The sequence below is a fragment of the Notothenia coriiceps genome, unplaced genomic scaffold (assembly GCF_000735185.1).
Source record: "Notothenia coriiceps isolate Sejong01 unplaced genomic scaffold, NC01 NC01_scaffold00022862, whole genome shotgun sequence".
NCBI classification, from domain to species: Eukaryota; Metazoa; Chordata; class Actinopteri; order Perciformes; family Nototheniidae; genus Notothenia; species Notothenia coriiceps.
In genome coordinates, this window is record NW_011355563.1 from 451,584 (window position 1) to 473,248 (window position 21,665).

Consider the following 21,665-nt stretch of genomic DNA (forward strand, 5'->3'; position numbering starts at 1 on the left):
GTGTTCCTATGTTTTTAATCAGTCTTAATTTTTGTTTGATTCCCTTGCACTGTGTGGCCCTTAAAATGTGTAACTGTTGAAATGTGTCCTGCAACTCGGTTTTTAGGTTCTCTGGAAGTCAACACTGTGGACACGTGCACTGTGCCTACCAGTACAGAGAGCATTACCACTGCATGGACCCTGAGTGTAACTACCAGGTGAGCGTGAGTACTTTACAAATTTTTTGAGCAACACTCAAATACACATTCTCTCCTGTATACTGCAAGCTTAACCTCAGAACCGCACAGTTCAGATCAATGCACAATGAGAACAATTTGACAAAGGTCATTTTGTTTGATTGTTGAAATGAATGAAAACTTAGGTTGCCTTGTTTATTCATAACAAGGTTACTTCAGGTGACCTAAAGCTACGTATGTTCAGGACATGACAAAGGGGATGTGATCATCTCATAGACAAACAGGATAATGTGTTATCATTTCATTAGTGGTCACACCCATCCAAAGTTTACGCAGATGAAAAGTTTGTTGGTCTTTGGTCTGCCGAACAGGCTATGAGTGTTTACATCCGTGCAGTATGCAGGCGCCTTCCAGGCACAGTTGGTTTTTGACAGTTGGCCTTTTATCACAAGGGTTAATTGTAAATATGTTTGAAATATGCCCCTTTTTTATCTATGTGTTTCTATCCTAAAGACATCTGCCACTAATCCCCTTTCACATTATTAATCTAGTCCTGGTCCCAGGAGTTGTCATGTATGGCACAGGAAGCAGAACAAAACACAAAGCAGATCATAATACAGGCCTTGTGTTTGCTGTAGCATATGGCCTGAGAGAGTTAGACAAACACAGGAAGATTTGTCAAAGACGTCAAAAATCCTTGCAGAGCTAGAGCTGTGTGTGTTTTCCTTCCTTTCCTAACACTTTCTGAATTAAGCCATCTTCAGCTGTAATCTCCCATGTCTGCTCCTGATCAAGAGAGATTACCGCTCGATAAATATTGTTTATATGGTGAAAAGCATTACAGATCTAAGCTTTCATTTTCTGCATGAATCCCACTTCACAGTCTGATGGGACACATTCTTGGAGGAATACAAAGGAAAATCATTTCATGTCATTATTTAGAGTGTTAGTTCAGGTTATCATGGCAATTTCCACGGTCAGGTCCACATTTCTCTGTTGCTTTTGCGTTGCGTGGAAACACAGATATGCTTTGGAAGCCAGCTCTCTGGGATGTCAATACCCAGAAGAAGAAAAAAAGCAGCCAGTGATGAGCAGCCCCTTTCGAAGCGATAACTCATGAAATGTTACATGACACACACTCCTGGAATATTATCCCACTGCCAGCCTGCGGGCTATTGGCTGAGTCTGAACATTCTCCTTTCATGGGCTTGTACATGAGGGAGTGTGCATCTTGCCACACTAGTGGGAATCCTAAAATAAATGTAGCAAGTGGCTCACAACCTTCTTCACCACTCAACTGAAAATGAGATCTTTTTCCCAGTCAGCTCTCTCCATGGCCTATTTTGGACGGCTTGTTGGATCGTGTATACCATTACCGCAGTTCAACTTATCTTCCAGTCATGACTTACCAGAAAGTCCAAAATGTAGCTCCGAATGTTTTAGAAAAATTGTTGATGAATCCAAAGTGTTCATCAATTGGATTAAAAATCCTAATGAAGTGTTTGCTCCTACAGGAGTCAAACATCTCAAAACATGCAATGGGAAACAGGCCAAGAGCAAGGGAACAGCTGGGAGAGATCTTAGCTTTTTTTCTTCTGCACGAGTGGAGCACATGACACAAAGCAATTACCCTACTTTGTACAGCAATTAGTTGCTTTTAGAATAGTTCTTTCTGATGTTTCTACCTCAGCTGGAGATAAATATGGATTGAAGACAGAACTGTCTCATTGATTTGCGCTTCTCCTGTTTCAGTTTCTGTAACATCAGCTTAAGCCCAATTACAGCAGATTTTGTTGCTGCGAGTCTCTGTGGAGTGACTTTTCTCCTTTCCCTTCCTGACTCCTGGGTGTGGGAGGGAATGTGTATTTATTTATTAATGTTTTAATTTTAGAAGGCGGGTCTCTTAGCATATTCACTCATTATTAAAGCCTGCACCAAAAGTGAGTGTTTAATGCTTTAATTAAAAACGGAATCATATCGCAGCGAATTGAAAGGGAAAAACGTTTTTTGGTTGGCTTGTTTGTTTGTTTGTTTCTCGTGTCTTCTGTTTTCCCCTGTGCATGTCTGAGAAACCATCTGCATGGAACATCATTCTTCCAGAGACAGAAACATCAGAACTGTGATCTTGCATGTCAATTGATTCATCTTAATTAAAAAAAAAATACATTTAGGTGGAAGGGAAGAAATAGTGTCGAGACAGGGGGCGTATGGGGAACATACTTCATGTTCCATGTGGAAGCTTCCAGAGCCTTTGGTGCTGCATTTGGATAGGACGCAACTTTGAGATATGCAAAGTAAATCAATAACCAAAGAACGCATCATCTTTAAAGACCTCGTGGCCCTCTCCGTTACAATGTGCACAGCCCCCCCAACTGCCAATTGGCTCCTGCATGTTGCAGCTGCTGCTTCCATAGATATAAAGTGACTTGTTGCTGATTCTGTGACTGGTTTAAATAAACACCAACCTGTTGCCTACATTTTTCCCCCTCTCCTTTTGCAGAGGTTTACCAGTAAGCAGGATGTTATCAGGCACTACAACATGCACAAGAAGAGGGACAACTCTCTGCAGCATGGCTTCATGCGCTTCAGCCCTCTGGACGACTGCAGTGTCTACTACCATGGCTGCCACCTCAATGGAAAAAGCACCCATTACCACTGCATGCAGGTACACTACAAAGACTCACACCTCCTCCACCATCTACACACATAACAACTGTAAACTCACAAAGACAGTTTGCAGGCATGCATGCCCCCAAATGCACAGAAACAAAAGAATATCTGCAAATATGGCCACACGTTCTTAAGCATTACTGTACATACAGTACGGTATTCTATTAAGAAATGTGGTATATCATTCATCATTTAATTTACATTTCAGAAATACACATTAGACAACAAACATGGGTGTCAGTAAACCAGATTTCATGTAGACCAGGTAAAATATAGTTGTGTGTCCTTTAAGATTCTAAAAACATGTTTAACAGCAAAGTACAGTTTAAAGCAACATGAGGCAGGACAAAAAGGAGTCCTCACAATCTGGAGAGTCACGCTGCTTTTAAGACATACAGTACATGACTACAGGATGTTTGAAATTCACAGTTTACCTACATCTGCGAAATGGAATTACAGTTCCCTACTTTTCCATTTACACCAAAGTGTCTTTAAAGAGCAGTTTGGCAAAACATATCCTAAAGTAAATACAAGAAAATTGAAAAAGGGGGGAATAGATGTGCGGCTGCTTGTGCCTTCCCCACCTCTTCACTCTCTCGCTCCTTAATTGGCATGGATAAAATTCAGTAAGGTGTTTATATAAACTACACATTTTTCATTTTTTAGTACCAAGCAGCCAGTTGAAGATTATTCCCCCTTCTGGATTTGTTTAATTTTTTACATCTGCTTATTTTCAAAGTGTCATTGTGCCGAGAGCTTTCTCACCGACAGGGCAGCAGCGCAGCGGAGGATGGCTAGAGATATATTCTTTTTTAAACCTCTCTAACGGCGTAATTGTTATTAGGACATTTCAACCCTTGTTTTAACAGTCCCTGAGAACCTGCAGATGTTGGCATCGGCTCTCTTGATTTAGGGGGGAAAAGACAGAGTGGCATTTTTTTCATTGTTTGACTCAATATGGAGAAGTTGCCCGGTTTGTGCGGCTCAAAAGTGCCACGGATGATATACAATTGCTTCATTTAATTCAAACATTACCTGTTTTTTCCCCTCTGTGTTTGCTCTGAGGGCCCCTGAGTACCAGAACATTTTAAACTAAAGACAAAGGCTGTCATCTTACTCGCGTCTGCTTTCTTCTGCCCCCTCACCCTCTCAATTTTGTCTCAGAGTTACAGTAGGTTTGTGGTGACTGTATTGTCACACTCCAAAAGTATTTTCTAAAAGGCAGCTTTGCCAGGAAGTTATTGTAGTTTCAGCTACCTGTTGTGACCACTGTGTCTTTCAGTCACTTTTTTCCAACTGTCACAATGACAAGACTTTTCCAATTCACTGGTCTGACTTGAAACTTGTACTGCTCAGTTGCATCACCACACATTAAATAGTGAACGTGGGAAAACAACCTTCCACTCATTTCTAGGCCACTGGCATTCTCTTAACCACACTCCTTTCTCTCTCGCTTGTACAATATTTCTGATGTCTTTAAAGCATTGCCTTTTTGAAAACCATATTTGCAAACTGTAACTTTCATGTCTGCTTTGCAGCTAGATCTGGCTTTTGATTGCCATGCTTTGTCTTTGCTTTGCAGGTTGCCTGCAGCAAGGTGTACACCAGCACCTCAGATGTCATGACCCATGAAAACTTCCATAAAAAGAACGCCCAGCTGATCAACGACGGCTTCCAGAGATTTCGTGCCACCGAGGACTGTGGCACAGTTGCGTGTCAATTCTACGGGCAGAAGACTACACACTTCCACTGCAGGTAAATACTGCACGCCTCATGTGGTGCTTGTTTTTACATTCATCAAACATACACTAAACATAAATGCATTAAACACAGTTAAATACGCATTTATATGTTTTTCTTTTTATATTTTAAATTGTGTAGTAACAACTACTTACCCCAGCTGCAGAAGCCAATGATAGTGGTTTAAATAAATACAAAAGCCTAACAATTGGTAGAAAACATTTAATATGGGCTCGTTTCTAAAAGAAAAATAAATAAATGATAGGCTGCACACAAGTGAAATCCAATCTAATCCAACGGCTTCCTTGTTTCTCTGCCTGCACCATTAGTATCTTTACACCTCACAGATTCAAAGGGGGAAAACAAAAATAATCACACTTTTATTTTTGAAGAGCATGCACCACAGAACTATTGTCAATGAACATAGAGAATCACTAGGTTGATTCATCAAACTCCCTCACTGGATTGTATCCCTTTGGCAAAGGTTGCAGGTGGCAACACATCAATGGGATCCCGCTGCGTTACAGAGCTGCCTTAGTTATCGTTCCTCCTTTGTGAAATATTTGAATCATGTGGACCCTCTCACTGACTCCCAACTGCACCAAGGTACTGAGCGGTCTTTATAGCCCAGCGAATCATATTTTCTCTTTGTTTTCCTTAAATGTTTTCAGGCGCCCAGGATGCACATTCACTTTCAAGAACAAGTGTGACATTGAGAAGCACAAGAGCTACCACATCAAGGATGATGCCTATGCCAAAGATGGCTTCAAGAAATTCTATAAGTATGAGGAGTGCAAGTACGATGGCTGCGTGTACAGCAAAGCCACCAACCACTTCCACTGCATACGCTCCAGCTGCGGCTTCACCTTTACCTCCACTAGCCAGATGACCTCCCACAAGCGCAAACACGAGCGCCGGCACATCCGCTCCTCCGGTGTCATGGGCCTCTCTTCCGCCTACATGGTGCCAAAGGATGAGGCCGAAGAATCGAGCAACGATGACCTGATGGACTTCTCCAACATTAGCAGCAAGAACTCAAGCCTGAGTGCCTCGCCCACCACCCAGCAGTCCACCACTATGTCGCACTTGTTGGCCATGCCCACCACCATTGTCTCTTCCTCCGCTACATCAGGCCACGCCCTCAAACCCACATCCTCGCTACCCAGTGCGGGTCAGCGTATGTCCAGCCTGCTGTCCCAGAGCCTGCCTAGCAACATGCCCGTGGGCCTTTCTCTTTCCAACAGCGGTATGGCCTCCTCCAACCCGTTCTTCCCCCTCATACCCAGGATGCCTCACCAACCACCTCCAGCAGCAGCCGCTAGTCTGATGTCAGCTGTAACTTCAGGGGCCCACTCCATGCCCACCGACTCAATGACCCAAGGTTTCTCCACAGTGGGTGCAGACGGATCCATGGCCTCTACCCCAACGTCCTTCACCACCGCCTCCATCATGGAGAAGATCTCGGCTAGCAAAGGTCTGATCTCTCCCATGATGGCCAGACTGGCAGCCGCCGCCCTGAAGCCCTCCAACCACCTCGACACAGGTCAGTCTCTTCACAAATAGAAGTTATTTTGCAGAATCAATGTGTTTACTAAGCCACAGAACAATGGGAAATAGTGACTTTTAATCAAAACACTTTAAATAATCTAACAATTGTCATATGTATTGTGTTTAGCAACAAAAATATGCCTATTTCCTGCTTTTTTGCCTTATAATGATTTTAAATGTAATTCCTTTTGCACTGATGTTCAGCCAAAACAAGCGAGCTAAAACCAAGCATTAATCGAATCATGTGATGACAAACAATCACCGTTGGATCTCTGATAGTATCTAAAGAGAATTTAATGCTCATATACTAAAAGCCACATCCTTTTTTTTGTGTGTTGACTTCACTCGACTGCAGCCAGAGCACTCAGAGGTCATTTCTATCACTATCCCACAGTGGAGAGAAAGGCAGAAAAACTACCGCTTTCAGGCTTAAAGGGGCATACCGGAGGCATAGTCCTCTGCTCTGGGCTTGTTATTGTGTTGATCGTTTGTTAGATACCCACAATCCATTTGGAGATAAATGCGCTGACAGGGGAGAGTAGAGCCTGTAAAAGTCTCTTATGATGTTCAGAGTGGGGGCTCCTGGGGCTTGTGTCGAACATGTTTCCTCATCATTGGTCTCTTATCTATGTCTGCGCCTGTTCCAAGCAAATGGAGGTGGAATGAAATTAAGTTCAGAAATTGCAAGAACAAAAAATGTTAGTTTTTTTCTTTTTCGTCATGCCCTCTATGCAAACCGATAAAAATAAAAAAAAACTATGAAAAACAGAAATTACTCAGGCAGAAATTACTCAATGCACCAGAGCTGAGAAACATAGCTTCTTTTTTTCCCGCACTGACACAAGAATGCAGACACAGTTGCATGCACCAGCAAATGCACACTTTTAGAATTTCTAGAAACCTTCTGTTCCCACAAAAACATGTCAATATCTATTTAGCATAACCACAATTCACATAAATTTAGGAGGTAATTGCCTTGTCTATGTTTATCATATTGCTCTCAACAAAGCTTCAGAGAATGAAAATGAAGTTAAAGCATTCAATTGATAATGCACTGCAGAGCACACTCTTGCATTCAGTAGCAGTGGGGCATCCTGTGCTGAGCCTGAGCAGGTGGGGTGCAGATTGTAAATGGAGCTGCAAGGGGGAGCGTCTCCGGATGTTGGGACTGGGAAGGATTACAATTCCTGGTGGTGTTCCTGGAGCAGGACAGGCCCTGGGAGAGAGACGGGGCAGCTGCTCCGGGGAGCCGAGCTGAGCCCGGGCTGTCAGGCTGAGCTCCACCTCTGGGCCTCCAGCAGGTAGTCTGAACACTGGGAAGGCCCCCACTGAGGGTGGGGCCTCCACAGATGGTGCCATCACCACCCCTCTCGCAGTCTCACTGAGGGGCTGCATCTCAGATCTCTCTGTGCTTTATAACAAAGCTGCTTTAAAACAAGGTCCCCTTTCACATTCTCTATGGTAAAAGTTCACTGCCATTGCACGATTGAGGAGAAGCTTCAGTTTAGTTTCTCATATGTCATACTTCTTAAAATGTGTGAACAGGGCATTTGGGGCTAAAATGAGGAGGAAGTGGTTTATGCTTCTCCGTTGAAAAGGTGTGAGAAAAGTCAGTGTTTGTGGCTATTTTTCACAGCGTTTATTTTTTCACAGGGTTGTGAAACTTCACTTCTATTGTGGTGAATTGTGCCTTTTTTTTCCTGTTTCTGCTTTCAGTATTTACTCAGTATTTTTTCTTTTTTTTGCATTAATGTTCCGCTCTAATTTACCCCTAAGTGTTTTTCCCAGAGATTCAAGCATCTGAAGGGTTTACTAATTAGGCACACAGTACAAATGATCTTTCACAAGCTCTGCATCTTATCCGGAGTAATTACATGCTGATACATTATTCCTGGATAATTTCCAAAAAGAAGCTGCTTTGAGTCAAACTCATCTGTTCTTCCTCTTTGGGAAGTGGGTAGAAAAAATAACCTCATGATGTGCAACACAATAATAGATTTACGCATTGTAATCCACCTTTAAAAGCCAATGCATCCTCTGATATAGTGCAGGAATGCTTAATCCGCCTGATGATCATGTGTAGATCATAAAGGGGGAGCTGCTCTTGATTTAATGTGCTCTCATTTGGGCTGAGAGTTGATTTAATTGTCAATGACAAGGCAGAATCTGTCTGGCTTGTTAATTTTGGGTGTACCCCTATTAAGTTGGGGGGAGGGAAGTAGTGCTTGACGGAGACTTGGTAAGCACTCAGTGACCTCAAACCAGACGTAAAATTGTTTGACTGCTGTTTTCCCTTCGCCCCACCTCCAGCCCCTCAAACCTCAGCCGTTGTCAAACTGAACTGACACTGACACTTCCTCATCTTGGAGCTTTCAGCTGACAAGGCCCAAGATCGGCGTTTCCACTCCTATTCTGCCTGATATGTCTTTGGGTCATCTTGTAGCAGGGGTAAACTCTGCTCGGTTTCCCCCTTACGTAGGCGGGTTTTGTTTTCTCTCCAGCAAGAAAAAGGAGAGGAGCCTCACCAGGCTGAGGGCCAAGGGCACACACTTGGCTGCCCATGACCTTGCCTTGTCACAATCCCTCAGCACCAGCCCTGATTCCTAAACAACAGATCCCTCACCAAACCAATCATGGCCGCCGGTGCTCCTCAGTCATATAGTGTCTGAGAGGCAAGTGTCCCCCCTCCCACTGTCACATTAAAACAAAAACAAAAAAAACACTTATTGTCTACCAAAAAGCCTGGCTTTCTCTGTGTAGCCCCAGGACAAATTAATATTGAAATCCCTTGAGGATCGGGGTGTGGGGCAGAATTCACCTTCCTGTCAGCATTTCTACCCCAAGTTGTCCCCTGGTCTTTATCTATTTTATTCCATCGCTCCTGTCCTCACTCACAGCATCCACTGAATACCTATTTGCAGAAGAATGTGATCAAGAGGTCATGCTACTTGAACTAATCTGATTGGCTGTCATCTCCAATCTGACCGACATAGCACCCCTGTTCCTTGTGGGTACGCTCAGTGGCATCGGCTGCCGTCCGTTGTCAGGCCAACAAGCAGCCTGGGAAGGTGGAAAAGGAGGGGGGTGGCCAATCTGAGACTGCCACTTTCCCTCAGCATTAGCATCTCACTTAATGACCAGTTAAGAGGCAGCCTGGCAAATGAGTTGTGACAAGTGCTGCAGAAAAAGGAGTCTTTTTCCCTCATATCTCCCGCCTCTCAATCACCATTTAAAGGGCTTGACGGGCTGACATAATTCCGCCATAATTATCACTTGGAGTATTCTTCTCGGGCCAGGACAGAAGTCAGATTGGATCTCATCATAGGGTAATAATGCTGACCAACAATAACTTTGTTGTCACTTCTCTCATCTGCGTGTCTTGCTTGATCCTCAGGGAATGGGCACTCGGCTTCAGCCAGCCAGTTCAATCTGGTTCAAGTGAAGCAGGAGCCGCAGGACGTGAACTCTGGGGCCTCCCAGGACTCCACGCAGGAGCACAGCCTGGACCTGAGCAAGAAGGACCACAGGTACACAGCTGCATGGCACATAGAGGGTTAAGGCTTTATACAACATGTTTATTCTTGTTATAAATTCACCTAATATATTCACAAAATAAATCAACAAGGAAATAAGGTTTCTCTGATTGATAGAAGATTTCTGCAGTCTTGGCAGCCAGGGTTATGTGCGCAATTATTTATCAAAAATATCTCATTTATATACATGTGCATACAATTATAAAACCCTCACCATATTTCTCAATTTTCGTGTGAGAAGGATGTTTGTATAAAACGTCAACCCCAATCTTCCCTTCAAATAACAGTAGATCTTATTTCTTAAGAAGACAGCATTTTTCTTCCTCATTATATAGGCACACCTTGCGTGATAAATAGTCATATTTACTGTTCTCATGCAAATCTTCACTAAACATTGTTCATTTTCCTTGTTCCAGTAATGAATCAAACGGACACCCTGTACCGGGGAATACATCTCTTTTATCCTCGCTTATGAATAAGGTAAGATTCATCCATCAAACGCCTTTCATCCCAAGACAAATTAGCGGGACACGGAGGGGCCTGTTTGTTTTTTAATGTTTCACCGCTAATAAGATGAGTTTGTATCATTTAAATTTTCCAGCCATTTTTCATACAGTGTAATTTTCACTGCACCTCTCACAAATTAATATAATGAAGCAGTAGCTGGGTGCCATGCCAGATATATAGAGATGTTTGTTTTTTGATGAGCTGTTATGAACTCGCCATCCATTTTTCCTCCTCCTTTATACTTCCCCCCCCCCCGCTCTACAGTTATTTATAGACTTTGTAAATTATTTGATTAAAAAGTCAGAGGAGAGGAAAAACAACAGGCAGGCGCTGCCCTCATTTTTTACCAAGTCTAAATGTTAGCGTATGGAAATTTAGATGTGCAATTTGTTTTGGCTGAAGATTAAAATGGCCACTGTTTTACACATACATCTTCTCTGATTGATACAAAAGTGCCAGGTGGTTTCCATCACATTAATGATGTTATGCCCTCCTTTTTTTTTATACCCTTGACAAGTGGTCAAGTCCTCAAAGTTGCTCTACTCAAAGCTGTCATTAATCCAGAGAGTAGAGGGGCTTCAACACCTGTTGTCCCACAGCTCCTTGTGTCATTTCAGCCTTTGGGGGTTAGAGTCGAGCCAGCACATCACATAAAAGGGTTAACAGTTCCTCCCAGGGGACGCTTGGCAAACACGCTTGGCTTGCACTCAAGCAAAAGCCTGGTTGTTTGTAAATCTGTATGTGCTTTTTTGCTTCGCCAAAACATTTGTGTGTGTTTAAACTCTCACACTCTCATTACCATATGCGAGTACCCAGTTTACGTATGTTCAGCTAACCCAGCAGCTGGTTGTTTATGTGCTATGTGTTTTCTAGATGTCACATGTGAACCCTGCACTGTTCAACGCCATGAACCTAAAGACGGAGCTGGAGGCAGGCCAGGGCAACCCCTCAGAGGCAGCCTACTATCTGAACAGAGTGCTGAAGCGGCCCATGCCAGAGAAACCCTCTGAGATCTGGAGGACATACCTCCGCAGGTATGAAACATGGAAGCAGTACAAGGAGTCACTTTAGTCTCTCCTTAGTAAGACTTATTCATTTTGGTAGTGAGACAACAGCTAAAAGTACCGTCAAGGCCTTTTCTGGAAATACCATTCCTCACATACTGCATCACTGGAAACCCCCTGAAACATAAAGAATCTGATCTAGCAGGAATGTGAAACAACTTAGAGTTATTGTTTTTAATGATCTTATCTCGAAACAGTCTTCTTTGCGTTTTACGTCTATTTGAGTCTTTACTATCTGTCTTTCTTTAGGTTTGATACAGACGACTACTGTGAGTCTCAGTGTGACTTCCTTCAGAAAGTTCACTTCCACTGCTTGGTAGAGGACTGTTGTGCACTCTTCAGCACTGTGGATGGGGCCATTAAACATGCTACGTGAGTGTCAAAGTGTTTAATAATCCGAAAATAATTCCCCTTCCACATTAGAGGTTATTGCTTTATTGAACAACATATAAACAGGTTTCCATCTTGTTCTTTTAGCTTCCACCTCCGGGCGCATTTGAAGGTGAAGTCTGAACCTCAGTACGGAGAGGGCAGGGACTCCAGTGAGGGTGCCTCGCTGCCTGCAGCCCCCGTCTCTACAGCCAACAACCCCTCCATGGATGTGGCCCACCTCACCTCCTCTGGTGGGTACAGCTCCCCTCCCCCCTCCCTGCTGGCCTGGAAGCAGCTGACCGGCAGCATCCCTCAGATGTCGGCCTCCATGCCCAACCTGCCAGTCAACTCCCCCCTGGCCACCACCTCTCTAGAGAACGCTAAACCTCAAGTCAAACCTGGTTTCCTGCAGTTCCAGGAAAAGTATGAAAAACATTGAATGTCCTCTTACATTATTGTACATACATTTTGTTTATTCCACTATTTGTTAATTGAATAGCACTTCTCTTTTTAATTCCTCCAGTGATCCCTGTTTGGCTACTGACTGTAAGTACTCTAACAAGTTCCACTTCCACTGCTTGTTCGGGAATTGCAAGTATGTGTGCAAGACGTCCGGCAAGGCCGAGTCCCACTGTTTGGACCACATCAACCCCAACAACCACCTGGTCAACGTCCGAGACCAGTTTGCCTACTACTCGCTGCAGTGTCTCTGTCCCAACCAGGTGAGTGCGGCTCGGTATCTCAGCCAGGAGCTGAATCACCTACTGTCATCTCCCACAGTTTTCTAAGCATGAAGTATGCTATCTATTAGACCAGTATTTGAGGTTATTTGACTCAAGGCTTTCACAACCGCCGCTCCCTGTCTTCCATCTCTGCTGAAAAAGACAGTCGACTCACCCCAGTAATGCCTGTTTATATGTCAATGATGTCATTTTGACTGCCGCATTCTCCTCTCAGAAAAGGCCAATTTAGCTGATATTACCCAATAAATCATTGTCACTTGCACAGTAAACAAGGCTGTCTGGAATAGGGCAAAAATCAGGGGAATGCTTCGCAAATGAAACCTAAATGGCAGCCCCCCTGCCTGCTCTCATGAGCCCGTATTTGGAAAAGCGTTTAAATGAATTCATTAATGTGTCGAAAATCACCCCTCTCACAAAAAGTCCCCCTCCTCCTCCTCTTCTCCTCCCCTCCTCCCCTTAGTCTCCATCTCCTGAACTGAGCAGATCTTATTTGGCCCGGTCCCTCTGGGATGTGGGCCTCACAAACAGATGGTGGTGTACAGACATGTTCCAGGGGAGGGGTGTTTGAGGGAAGCCTGGAGACAAAAAAAAAAAGAAAGAAAGTCATCGTTCTTAGAAATGTGGGATGTTCCAAAGGACCAGAATAAGAAAAGGTTGTGAAGGGTTGATTATGTTTTTGAAAAAAATGTGTATTGTGTTCACTTTAAATGTGCACACAAAGAAAGATTAAATCATTTTAATCAACTCCTTTGTATTTTACATGGCCACATTTGACTTATGGAAATGTTTGTTCTGCAGCACTGCGAGTTCAGAATGAGGGGCCACTACCACTGCCTGCGGACCGGCTGCTTCTTTGTCACCAACATCACCACCAAGCTGCCGTGGCACGTCAAGAAGCACGAGAAGGCCGAGCGCCGCGCCGCCAACGGCTTCAAATACTTCACCAAGAGGGAGGAGTGTGGGAGGCTGGGTAAGAAAAATAACTCCTGACATAAGTGTGATACACGTTTGGCCGGCTGACTGTTTTTGTCCTTGCCATGTCAGCCTTGACACACATTTGTAATCATTTTCTACCATGATTAAAGGTATGAAATTGAGGAAGATGTAGATTGATTTTCATTGGCTGTGCAGGAAGATGTTCTCTGTTTACAAAGGGAGAGGGACTGGTGTTGGCAAACAGTGTCGTGCTGTGAGTTGTTTAAGAGGCATGAAACAAGTCCGCCGCATAGGTTTTGTTGCTCTGTTTTGCATATTCACAATGGCACCTCAAGTCCCAAAGGTAGTCTTGCCTGTACTACTGTATATGAGCAATAACGTCAAAGGGGGCAATCACATCCAGGTTGTTTTCTTCTTCCTTTTGCCCCTGTCAGAAATGAGCAATTAGGTTTGTGTTTGTTAATTATCCGGCTTGTCTGGTTTAGCCTGTTTGTGTTCTGAAGCTGCGCCTCACAGCCACCGCTGCCATCACAATGAAATGAATTAAAAGTGATCTGTTTTTTTCAGGCGGTTACACAAGCTTTTCAGAACGCAGAAACAAAGCAAACAAAAACAGGCCCTAAACAGCTGTTTTTTGTCCCCAGTCTGATCTGCCAACTGTATTGTTTGGGCTGGGGGGAAAAAACAGAAAGGATTACCATCGCTAGCACTCCAGTCATAAAGAATTGATGGGCTGCCAGTATCCATGGCAGCGACATTAAACTGAACACAGCTGATGATGTTACCTGGTTTCTGTCTCACAAAAGGCCCTCCGTGTCACGGGGTTACTGTTATTTGCTCAACTTCGCGTGTTTAAAAACATTGTGTGTGCAAAAGCTATTTGATGACACAGACGTGTTGTCCTCCTAAACTGGGTGCCATGGTTACTGACATGCTAGCACCTGCCCAGCATGTTACTCTTTCAATTATTTCTGCCTGCTTTTATATAATGGTATTTGATTAACAGGCAGAAAACGGAGCATTCATTTAATTTGAAATCATAAAGCAATTAGAGCCAGAGCGGTTAAAACACTAGAAAAGAACTGAAGAATATGAAGCAGACAGCAGACACAATGGAGAACAAAAGGAAAAGGGACAACGGAGATACTTTGAAAAATGAATGTAATATGGTAATAATTGTATATTTACTTTGGTTTGCAGGGGTGTGTGCATTATTGGCCCACAGAAAATGAGAATTTATTTATGTAAATTCCTAATTGAATAAAGCATGTCAGTGTAATAAAAGAGCTCCACAGGTTTAGTGCACAGAAGCCTTGACTTGCTCAGTGTGACACCGGAGTGATCTAATATTCCTCCTACATGTACACTCCCAAACACTTTGAAAGCAATCCCTCTTTTGTCAGAGCTATATCATGAAATTAAAAAAAACTAAAAATATTTCACTTTGTCTTTGATCTAATCATAACACCGCTACCCTGATAATATTGCGTTTCAGCGCAGTAGCTGTTCTCAGCCGTGTCACAATGAGCAGAAGATCAATTAATCTGCGGGAGGAGAGTTTTAAAACTGTTACTGGTTTCTCTTTGCAGGTTGTAAGTATAACCAAGTTAACAGCCACTTCCACTGCATCCGAGATGGCTGCCAGTTCTCCTTCCTGCTCAAGCACCAGATGACCTCACACGCACGCAAACACATGAGGCGGATGCTGGGGAAGAACTTCGACAGAACCCCTTCTCAGGTACAAACTGTCACATATGACACATGCCAACGGTAACGAGTAATTATCTAAATATACGGGTTGAACGCCTCAATGAATTTAAACAGTTGTTGAGCGGTTTATTGTACCACATGTCAACAAAGACAAGTACTGCACACACCCTTATACTGACAGATTAAAGCTGCATTTTCTTGCCTTGCAGATGTTAACATGGTGTGTCCCAATATCATGGATTGTATTGTTGCACAAAAATGTGTAGATGTTGTTAAAGGAAGCTACGTTTAAATGTGATGTTCCAACAAACACAAACAGTTATTGTGGTTTCTGCTGTAAGAAGATGAGATGTTCTTCCAACAACTACTGCAAACCTGGTTGTAAAATAGAAATGGAAATGAGCTACTAAAGAGAGATTTTTATATTGGTTTGAGACATTTTAATAGTTTTATTTCACCTCTTAAACATTTTCTTATTTTGATTGGCATCCGAAGTAACCATGACGTATTTGAGTTGGTTTTGTGTTGTGTAACAGCCTTACTGTGCTCCCTGCTTTATGAGTCATATTCTGGTAAAGAGTAACAAGTTCATTTGGTGTCTAAAACGGAGCTCACATCCTGTCCCGTTCAGTGACAAATCACTCAAGACTTCGTTCTGAAGCAATTCAACTATGGAGTGTACATATCCAACTTCTCTCTGCAGTACTGTAGGTGGATACAAACATGTGGATTTTCTAGTTTGGTTTGTTCTTTTTTATGTTTGGAAGTCTTCATATAATGACAGAAATGTGACGTTCATTCTTTCAGAGGAGTTTCCACTTCTTGAGAAATGGTTGTTTGCCAAGAGCCAACACCTGCATTAATGACACGTTATAGGTGGAAATGTTTGTTCTTTTACAATAAAGCTTGTTTGTTTTTCAGGTGATGCCACTCAGTCAGAGGGCAGATGGATCCGGCATGATGGGAACTCATCCTGGTATGAACTCCAGCTTCTCCTCCGGCCTCATGGATGAGACTGATGATTACATGGACTACATGGGAGGGGGGGGCAGCCCACTTGGTCTCTCCTCAGAGTCCTCCAACCAGGACCGGAGCGGTGCCAGCACACCTGTAGGCAACGACAGCTCTCCAGCAGGTGAGAATATGTCAAAAAGAATTCCAGTAGAGCTTGAATAAAGTTTAGTTTAAGAGAATACAACCCTTCCATTCAGCCTCATGCTTCACTCAGTCCAAATCCATCTACTTTACCCTAAAAACAGCCACATTTCATTCTTCGCTCTATCAAGTGATTCAGTAGTTTCACTTGACAATCAATACCATAACGGCACATCTGTCATATTAAAGGAGGTTGATGACAATGCTGTGTTCTTATGTTCTGAGTCGTGGACAAGGTCTTTTGCAGTTTGCCTGGTCATCCTCATAAAACATCCATTTTGTCCATCAATAGTTTGAGTTATTTCAGCTTATTACATTTTCCTTTGGCCAGAGATCACCCCTGTGGCTTTATGTCTACTTTAGCACTTTTAGTACTTATAATTGTGCGGGGAAAGGGAAGCAAAGGAGAAATGGCCTCCTTTCACCTTAAAACTTACTGGATAAATTGATTCTTCTCTGCTTTTTTTTTCTAAATCTGAGCCTGCCTGTCATTTTCACATTTCTCCATGTGTTGCCAATATTATCCACTGTTTTTATCATTGTTCTTTTGGCTGGTGTTTGGGGGTTACTTGTCTTGAATGGGTCTCATTTTGTATCATTCTCTTATCTTTTATCTTTCCCTTTTTGCCTCCCATCCCTCTGGTCGTGTTTGTGTGTGTGTGTGTGTGTGTGTGTGTGTGTGTGTGTGTGTGTGTGTGTGTGTGTGTGTGTGTGTGTGTGTGTGTGTGTGTGTGTGTGTGTGTGTGTTTGTGATCCCTTGTTCTGTGTGTTTCTTCCCTTCCTGTCTGTCCTTCACCCTCTCTGGTGGTCCTGTCTCTCCAGGACAAGGCTGGCCCTCCACCACTTCTGCTCCCACCACCCCTGCTGACACTAGAGCTACCCACTACGCACCACCTTCCTCCCCCCCTTATCCTCCTCCTCTTCCTCTTCACTCCTCTGCCCCTCCGCCTGGCTTCCAGTCCCAGGCCCCGTCCCTCTCCCCCGCTCTCCTCCGACCTCCTCTCTCCTCACTCCCATACCTCCTCTCTCCATCCTGTCTGTCATACTCTCTGCTCAGCGCCTCTCTGGGAGCCACTCGGAGTGTTGTCATGCCAACCAACACACCAGCTTTCAGCCCCATCATTGCCACTCCGTCTCCGGTTAAAAATGACGTCCCTATAGTGCAGGATGCTGCAGGTACTTATCCCCGGCTCAAACCAACACTGCAGCTGTCACTCTTAATTGAGTCCTGTGCCGTATTTAACTGTGTGATTCTCTGCAGTACTGTTGGGAAAAGACGGGGGGGAAAGGGGAATTCCCAGCATGCAAAAAATAAAACATATAGAAATGTGCATGCTTACTGAGTGTGTACAGCAACAGAACAAATGTGTTTAATTACCTCACCTACACCTGGCGTGTGTTTTAACTTTTAGTATTACTAGATTTAGAGAGTAGTACATTTGGCACCTGTAGTAAGAAGCCTTGTTTAGCCTCCTTTAAGACTTCATCAGCAGCCTCTTACTTTAATCACGCCTCAAGTTTTATCGAGGCCCACTGCTTCCTGTCTCGCAGAACAGGGATCAGATCATTAGCAGAGACCACAGGGTGTAGCATAAGGTGGGTGCCCCTAATAAAACAACATGGAGATAAGAGGGTCGGTTAAGACCCACAGCTCCGCCTCTCTTTGGAGGCTGGAGACACCCTGTAAAAGTGTCATGTTCCAAAGTCAATCTATCATTTCCCGCCTCCTTTAATCATCCTGGGAATTAGGAATAAAAAACTCTGTGGCTCTCTGTGCTTACTCAGCTGTGAACCACTCTGAGTGAAGCCACACATTTCAACCAGAACGATCTCGGGATGTCATTTGTTTGTAACTGGTAAACCAAGTGATTTTTGTTCAACCTGTCCTCTTCCTTCTTCCAGGCAACACCATCTCCATTCCTACGGCCGCCGGTGCAAAGAAGCGCTTCTGGATCATCGAGGACATGTCTCCATACGGCAAGCGCCGCAAGACCGCCTCCTCCCGTAAGATGCTGGATGAGGGGATGATGCTGGAGGGCTTCAGGCGCTACGACCTCTACGAGAACTGCAAGGACCCGGGCTGCCAGTTCTCCCTGAAGGTGACGCACTACCACTGCACCCGCGAGAACTGTGGCTACAAGTTCTGCGGACGCACCCACATGTACAAGCACGCGCAGCACCACGACCGCGTGGACAACCTGGTGCTGGACGACTTCAAGCGCTTCAAGTCCGCGCTCAGCTGCAACTTCCCTGACTGCCAGTTTTCCGGCAACAGCACCCACTTCCACTGCCTGCGCTGCGGCTTCCGCTGCACCGACAGCACCAAGGTGACGGCCCACCGCAAGCACCACGGCAAGCAGGATGTGATCACCGCCGCGGGCTTCTGCCAGTTCAGCTCCAGCGTGGACTGCGAGGTTCCCGACTGCAAATATAAGCTCAAGTGCTCGCACTTCCACTGCACCTTCCCTGAGTGTAAGCACACGGTGGTGGGCATGTCTCAGATGGACTCCCACAAGAGGAAGCACGAGAAGCAGGAGCGCGGCGACCTGCCCTCTGTGTCGCCCAAACAGGAAGCACTGCACCACCTGGGAGGAAGTCTGTTGGCCCCTCCCACCTCCATGAATCTCTCCACCTCCTCACCAAGCGACTTCCAAGCCTTGTCCCACAGCATCAACAGCAGCGCGCCCTCTATGCTGTACCCCACAGGCGGCCTGGGTTCCGAGTACAGCCACATGTACGCGCCGTCCTCCCTCAGCCTGGACGGCTCCCTCAACCTGAGCACGGACCCCAGCAGCTGCCTCTTCTTCCTGAAGAACGCAGCCGGGCTGGGCCTCAGCGACTCCCTGGACCTCAGCACCAGAATGCACCACAACGCAGCGCGGTCCAACCAGGCGCCGCCGCCGGAGGGGGCGCCTCAGGACGACACCACGGGAACATCTGGAGAGGCCGAGGACGACCTGTCGCCAGAGGACGAGGCGCGTCCGGGGGAGGAGGAGGAGGAGGAGGATGAGGAGGAGGAGGAAGAGGAGGAAGAGGAGGAGGCCGAGCTTAACACTGACTCTAATGATGACTCCATGGCGGAGGCTGAGGGTGAAAAGGACAATGGCCAGAGTTCCGATGCTTCCGTTAACCACACTGATGCTTCCCGAGTGGGAAAGCAAGATGTCGACCCGTGAGAGAAGAGACTAGCAGTGACTGTGTGCTATGAACAAACTAAATGAAAGTGGCCTCATTTATCATATTTAGAGACTTCAGATGACAACAAAAAACAACAACAGCGTGGAGAAGAATGACGGCCCAAAATGATTTATTATGATGTTTACAAGATGACCAACATTATTAATTCAATTATGCATTAAAAAAATATGAACGGAGACACACAGAATTAGGCCGTGGTTTACACGCGGGGCAGCAATGTAAAGCATTTTACTACACATCAGTCTTTTTGTGTGCGTGCATGTTTGACTTTAATTTATTTTAATTTGTTCACTTTTTTGTGTGTGGTTAAAAGAAAAACTGTTAGAAAAACAAAAACAAATCTCTCTATATAACTATATATGTGTGTGTGTGTGTGTGTGAACGATGATATACAAAAGGAAATTGCTGGCACAGGCGACTGCAGGGCCGAGGAGACAGACAAAGGGACGTGAATCACTAAGGGGAAGCAGGATGCGTTCAAACATTTGATCTTTCTTTCTGTATTAATATTATTATTAATTATTCTGAGACACTGAGAGAACAGGGAGTCGCTCTTCGCTCGTCCCCGTCTCTCTCAGATGTTGTTCGTGTTCTCGATGACATGTGGAATTGACCAGTAAATATTTGGTCAGTGGGGCGGTCTCAACAGTTCTCTGACATTCTGCTAGCAGCGTTCCACTAGCACCCAAACCAAGCTCAGCCCTTTGTAATTGTACCCCCCTGCAGAGGAATCAAGTTTGTGTGTGGATAGTGCACTTTTATATTAGCTGACCACGGTGATTACGATGATAACTCATAAGCATATTTAAAAATATTTTTGTTACCATTTGCATCTTTGCATTACAATTTTGTTGTGTTGTTAGTCAGAAGCATATCGATCTGTGAGCAGGCGAGGTCGTGATTAACGGCAGGAGAGCCAGGATATGGGGGGGGGGGGGGTCGGACTGACCACAGGAAAAGATGAGTCACTCCGATGCAGAGCGAGGGGAGTGTGTTTTATGTTGACATTTGACAGACCGAAAATGTCTCAGCGGCATTGTTTCCATTCACTTCGGCTGTGGTTGAGCTCCTGTTGTCACGGTTTTTATTTAATATTTATGTGACCTTCCAATGAGAAATTTTAGGGTGTTAATGCACTTTCTAGGTTCATTTTTACCGTCTGAAAAAAAATGATATATATCTTTTAACAGGGAATTTTGCTTTAAAGATGTTGTTTTAGTTCACTTTTGCTTTAATGCACAAATAGATGTTAGTGTGACAAAGAACTGTTGTTCTGTGATTTATTTAAAGACTGGCTTTTTCTTTTTTTCTTTTTTTGCTTCTGTGATCCGACAGTTTTAAAAAAAAAAAAGAAAAGGAAATGGGTGCATCAGAAAGAAGGTGCCCCCTGACGAGAAACACTAATACGGACTGTGATTTGAAATGAACTCTTAAGAAGTTCATGGCGATGCTCACTTACTGTAGAACTAAATTATAAATATGTCAAAGCCATCCTCTGGTTTATATTGAGCGAATATGTTCGACCAAGAAGTGGACACACTGATTAAGAATGATCTTCTGAGCTTGGCATTGGAAAGAAACCATCATAATATAGGGAATAAATATGTGTGTAGATGATGTTCCTCCAGATATTGTTTTGAGAAGAAAAAAAAAGGTTGTACAGTATTTTCCTCTGTAAAAAATAACTATATATGAACAAAATGCTCTTTGATGAACAGCTTCCTTTCAAAAGAAAACCGTTAAGAGGAGAAATGAATAATAAAAAGTAAAAAAATTCAAATAGCCTCATCATAGTTTGCTTGTGTGCGTGACCTTTTTTAATTACCCCAGACTTTTGGGGGGAAAGCTGTGCATACTGTAGCATTGGCAGATTTCGTTATGTTTGCAGTACTTATTGTTTTCTTTTTCCAAACTATGTCAGAAGCTCAAACTAAAATACACTGATTTGAATTAATTCATCGATGTTTCTGTTTTATTTATCAAACACTTTTTAGTCACTGTCATTTTTCCATGTGTGCGCTTTTGTTCTTCCTCATGAATTGAAACCCTTGGTTTATATTGACTTTGCTGTGGGCCTCGTTCTCAGACTGATTGTCTCCGGGGATCCAGAGCGGAGCGGAGGCGTCGCCACGTTTGTTTTTAGTTTCTCATCAGATAACTGTAGGGGCTGGGAGACATCGTGCACTTGAATTCAGTTAGTGTGTGTGTGTGTGTGTGTGTGTGTGTGTGTGTGTGTGTGTGTGTGTGTGTGTGTGTGTGTCTCCCCCTGAGAGAGACAGATAGGCCGCGGCTGTAAGAACACAGACCTGTGGC

General features: G+C 44.2%; 1 protein-coding gene across 7 annotated transcripts in view; it reads left to right on the plus strand.

The window, feature by feature from the left end:
- Positions 1-21,585, plus strand: part of casz1 (castor zinc finger 1) — a 46,445-nt gene extending 24,860 nt beyond the window's left edge. The window contains exons 5-19 of one of the 7 annotated variants that reach the window (XM_010781177.1): positions 107-203; positions 2,677-2,841; positions 4,429-4,601; positions 5,258-6,129; positions 9,529-9,661; positions 10,084-10,147; positions 11,048-11,208; positions 11,488-11,610; positions 11,716-12,033; positions 12,110-12,332; positions 13,152-13,323; positions 14,879-15,027; positions 15,921-16,134; positions 16,959-17,330; positions 18,057-21,585. In XM_010781177.1, coding sequence (XP_010779479.1) covers positions 107-203; positions 2,677-2,841; positions 4,429-4,601; positions 5,258-6,129; positions 9,529-9,661; positions 10,084-10,147; positions 11,048-11,208; positions 11,488-11,610; positions 11,716-12,033; positions 12,110-12,332; positions 13,152-13,323; positions 14,879-15,027; positions 15,921-16,134; positions 16,959-17,330; positions 18,057-19,330 — 4,510 coding nt within the window. In that variant the 3' untranslated portion in view covers positions 19,331-21,585. The remainder of the gene's footprint in view (positions 1-106; positions 204-2,676; positions 2,842-4,428; positions 4,602-5,257; positions 6,130-9,528; positions 9,662-10,083; positions 10,148-11,047; positions 11,209-11,487; positions 11,611-11,715; positions 12,034-12,109; positions 12,333-13,151; positions 13,324-14,878; positions 15,028-15,920; positions 16,135-16,958; positions 17,331-18,056) is intronic. The other 6 variants (XM_010781179.1, XM_010781180.1, XM_010781178.1 and 3 more) reach the window with 6 other exon arrangements.
- Positions 21,586-21,665: the final 80 nt, after the last annotated feature.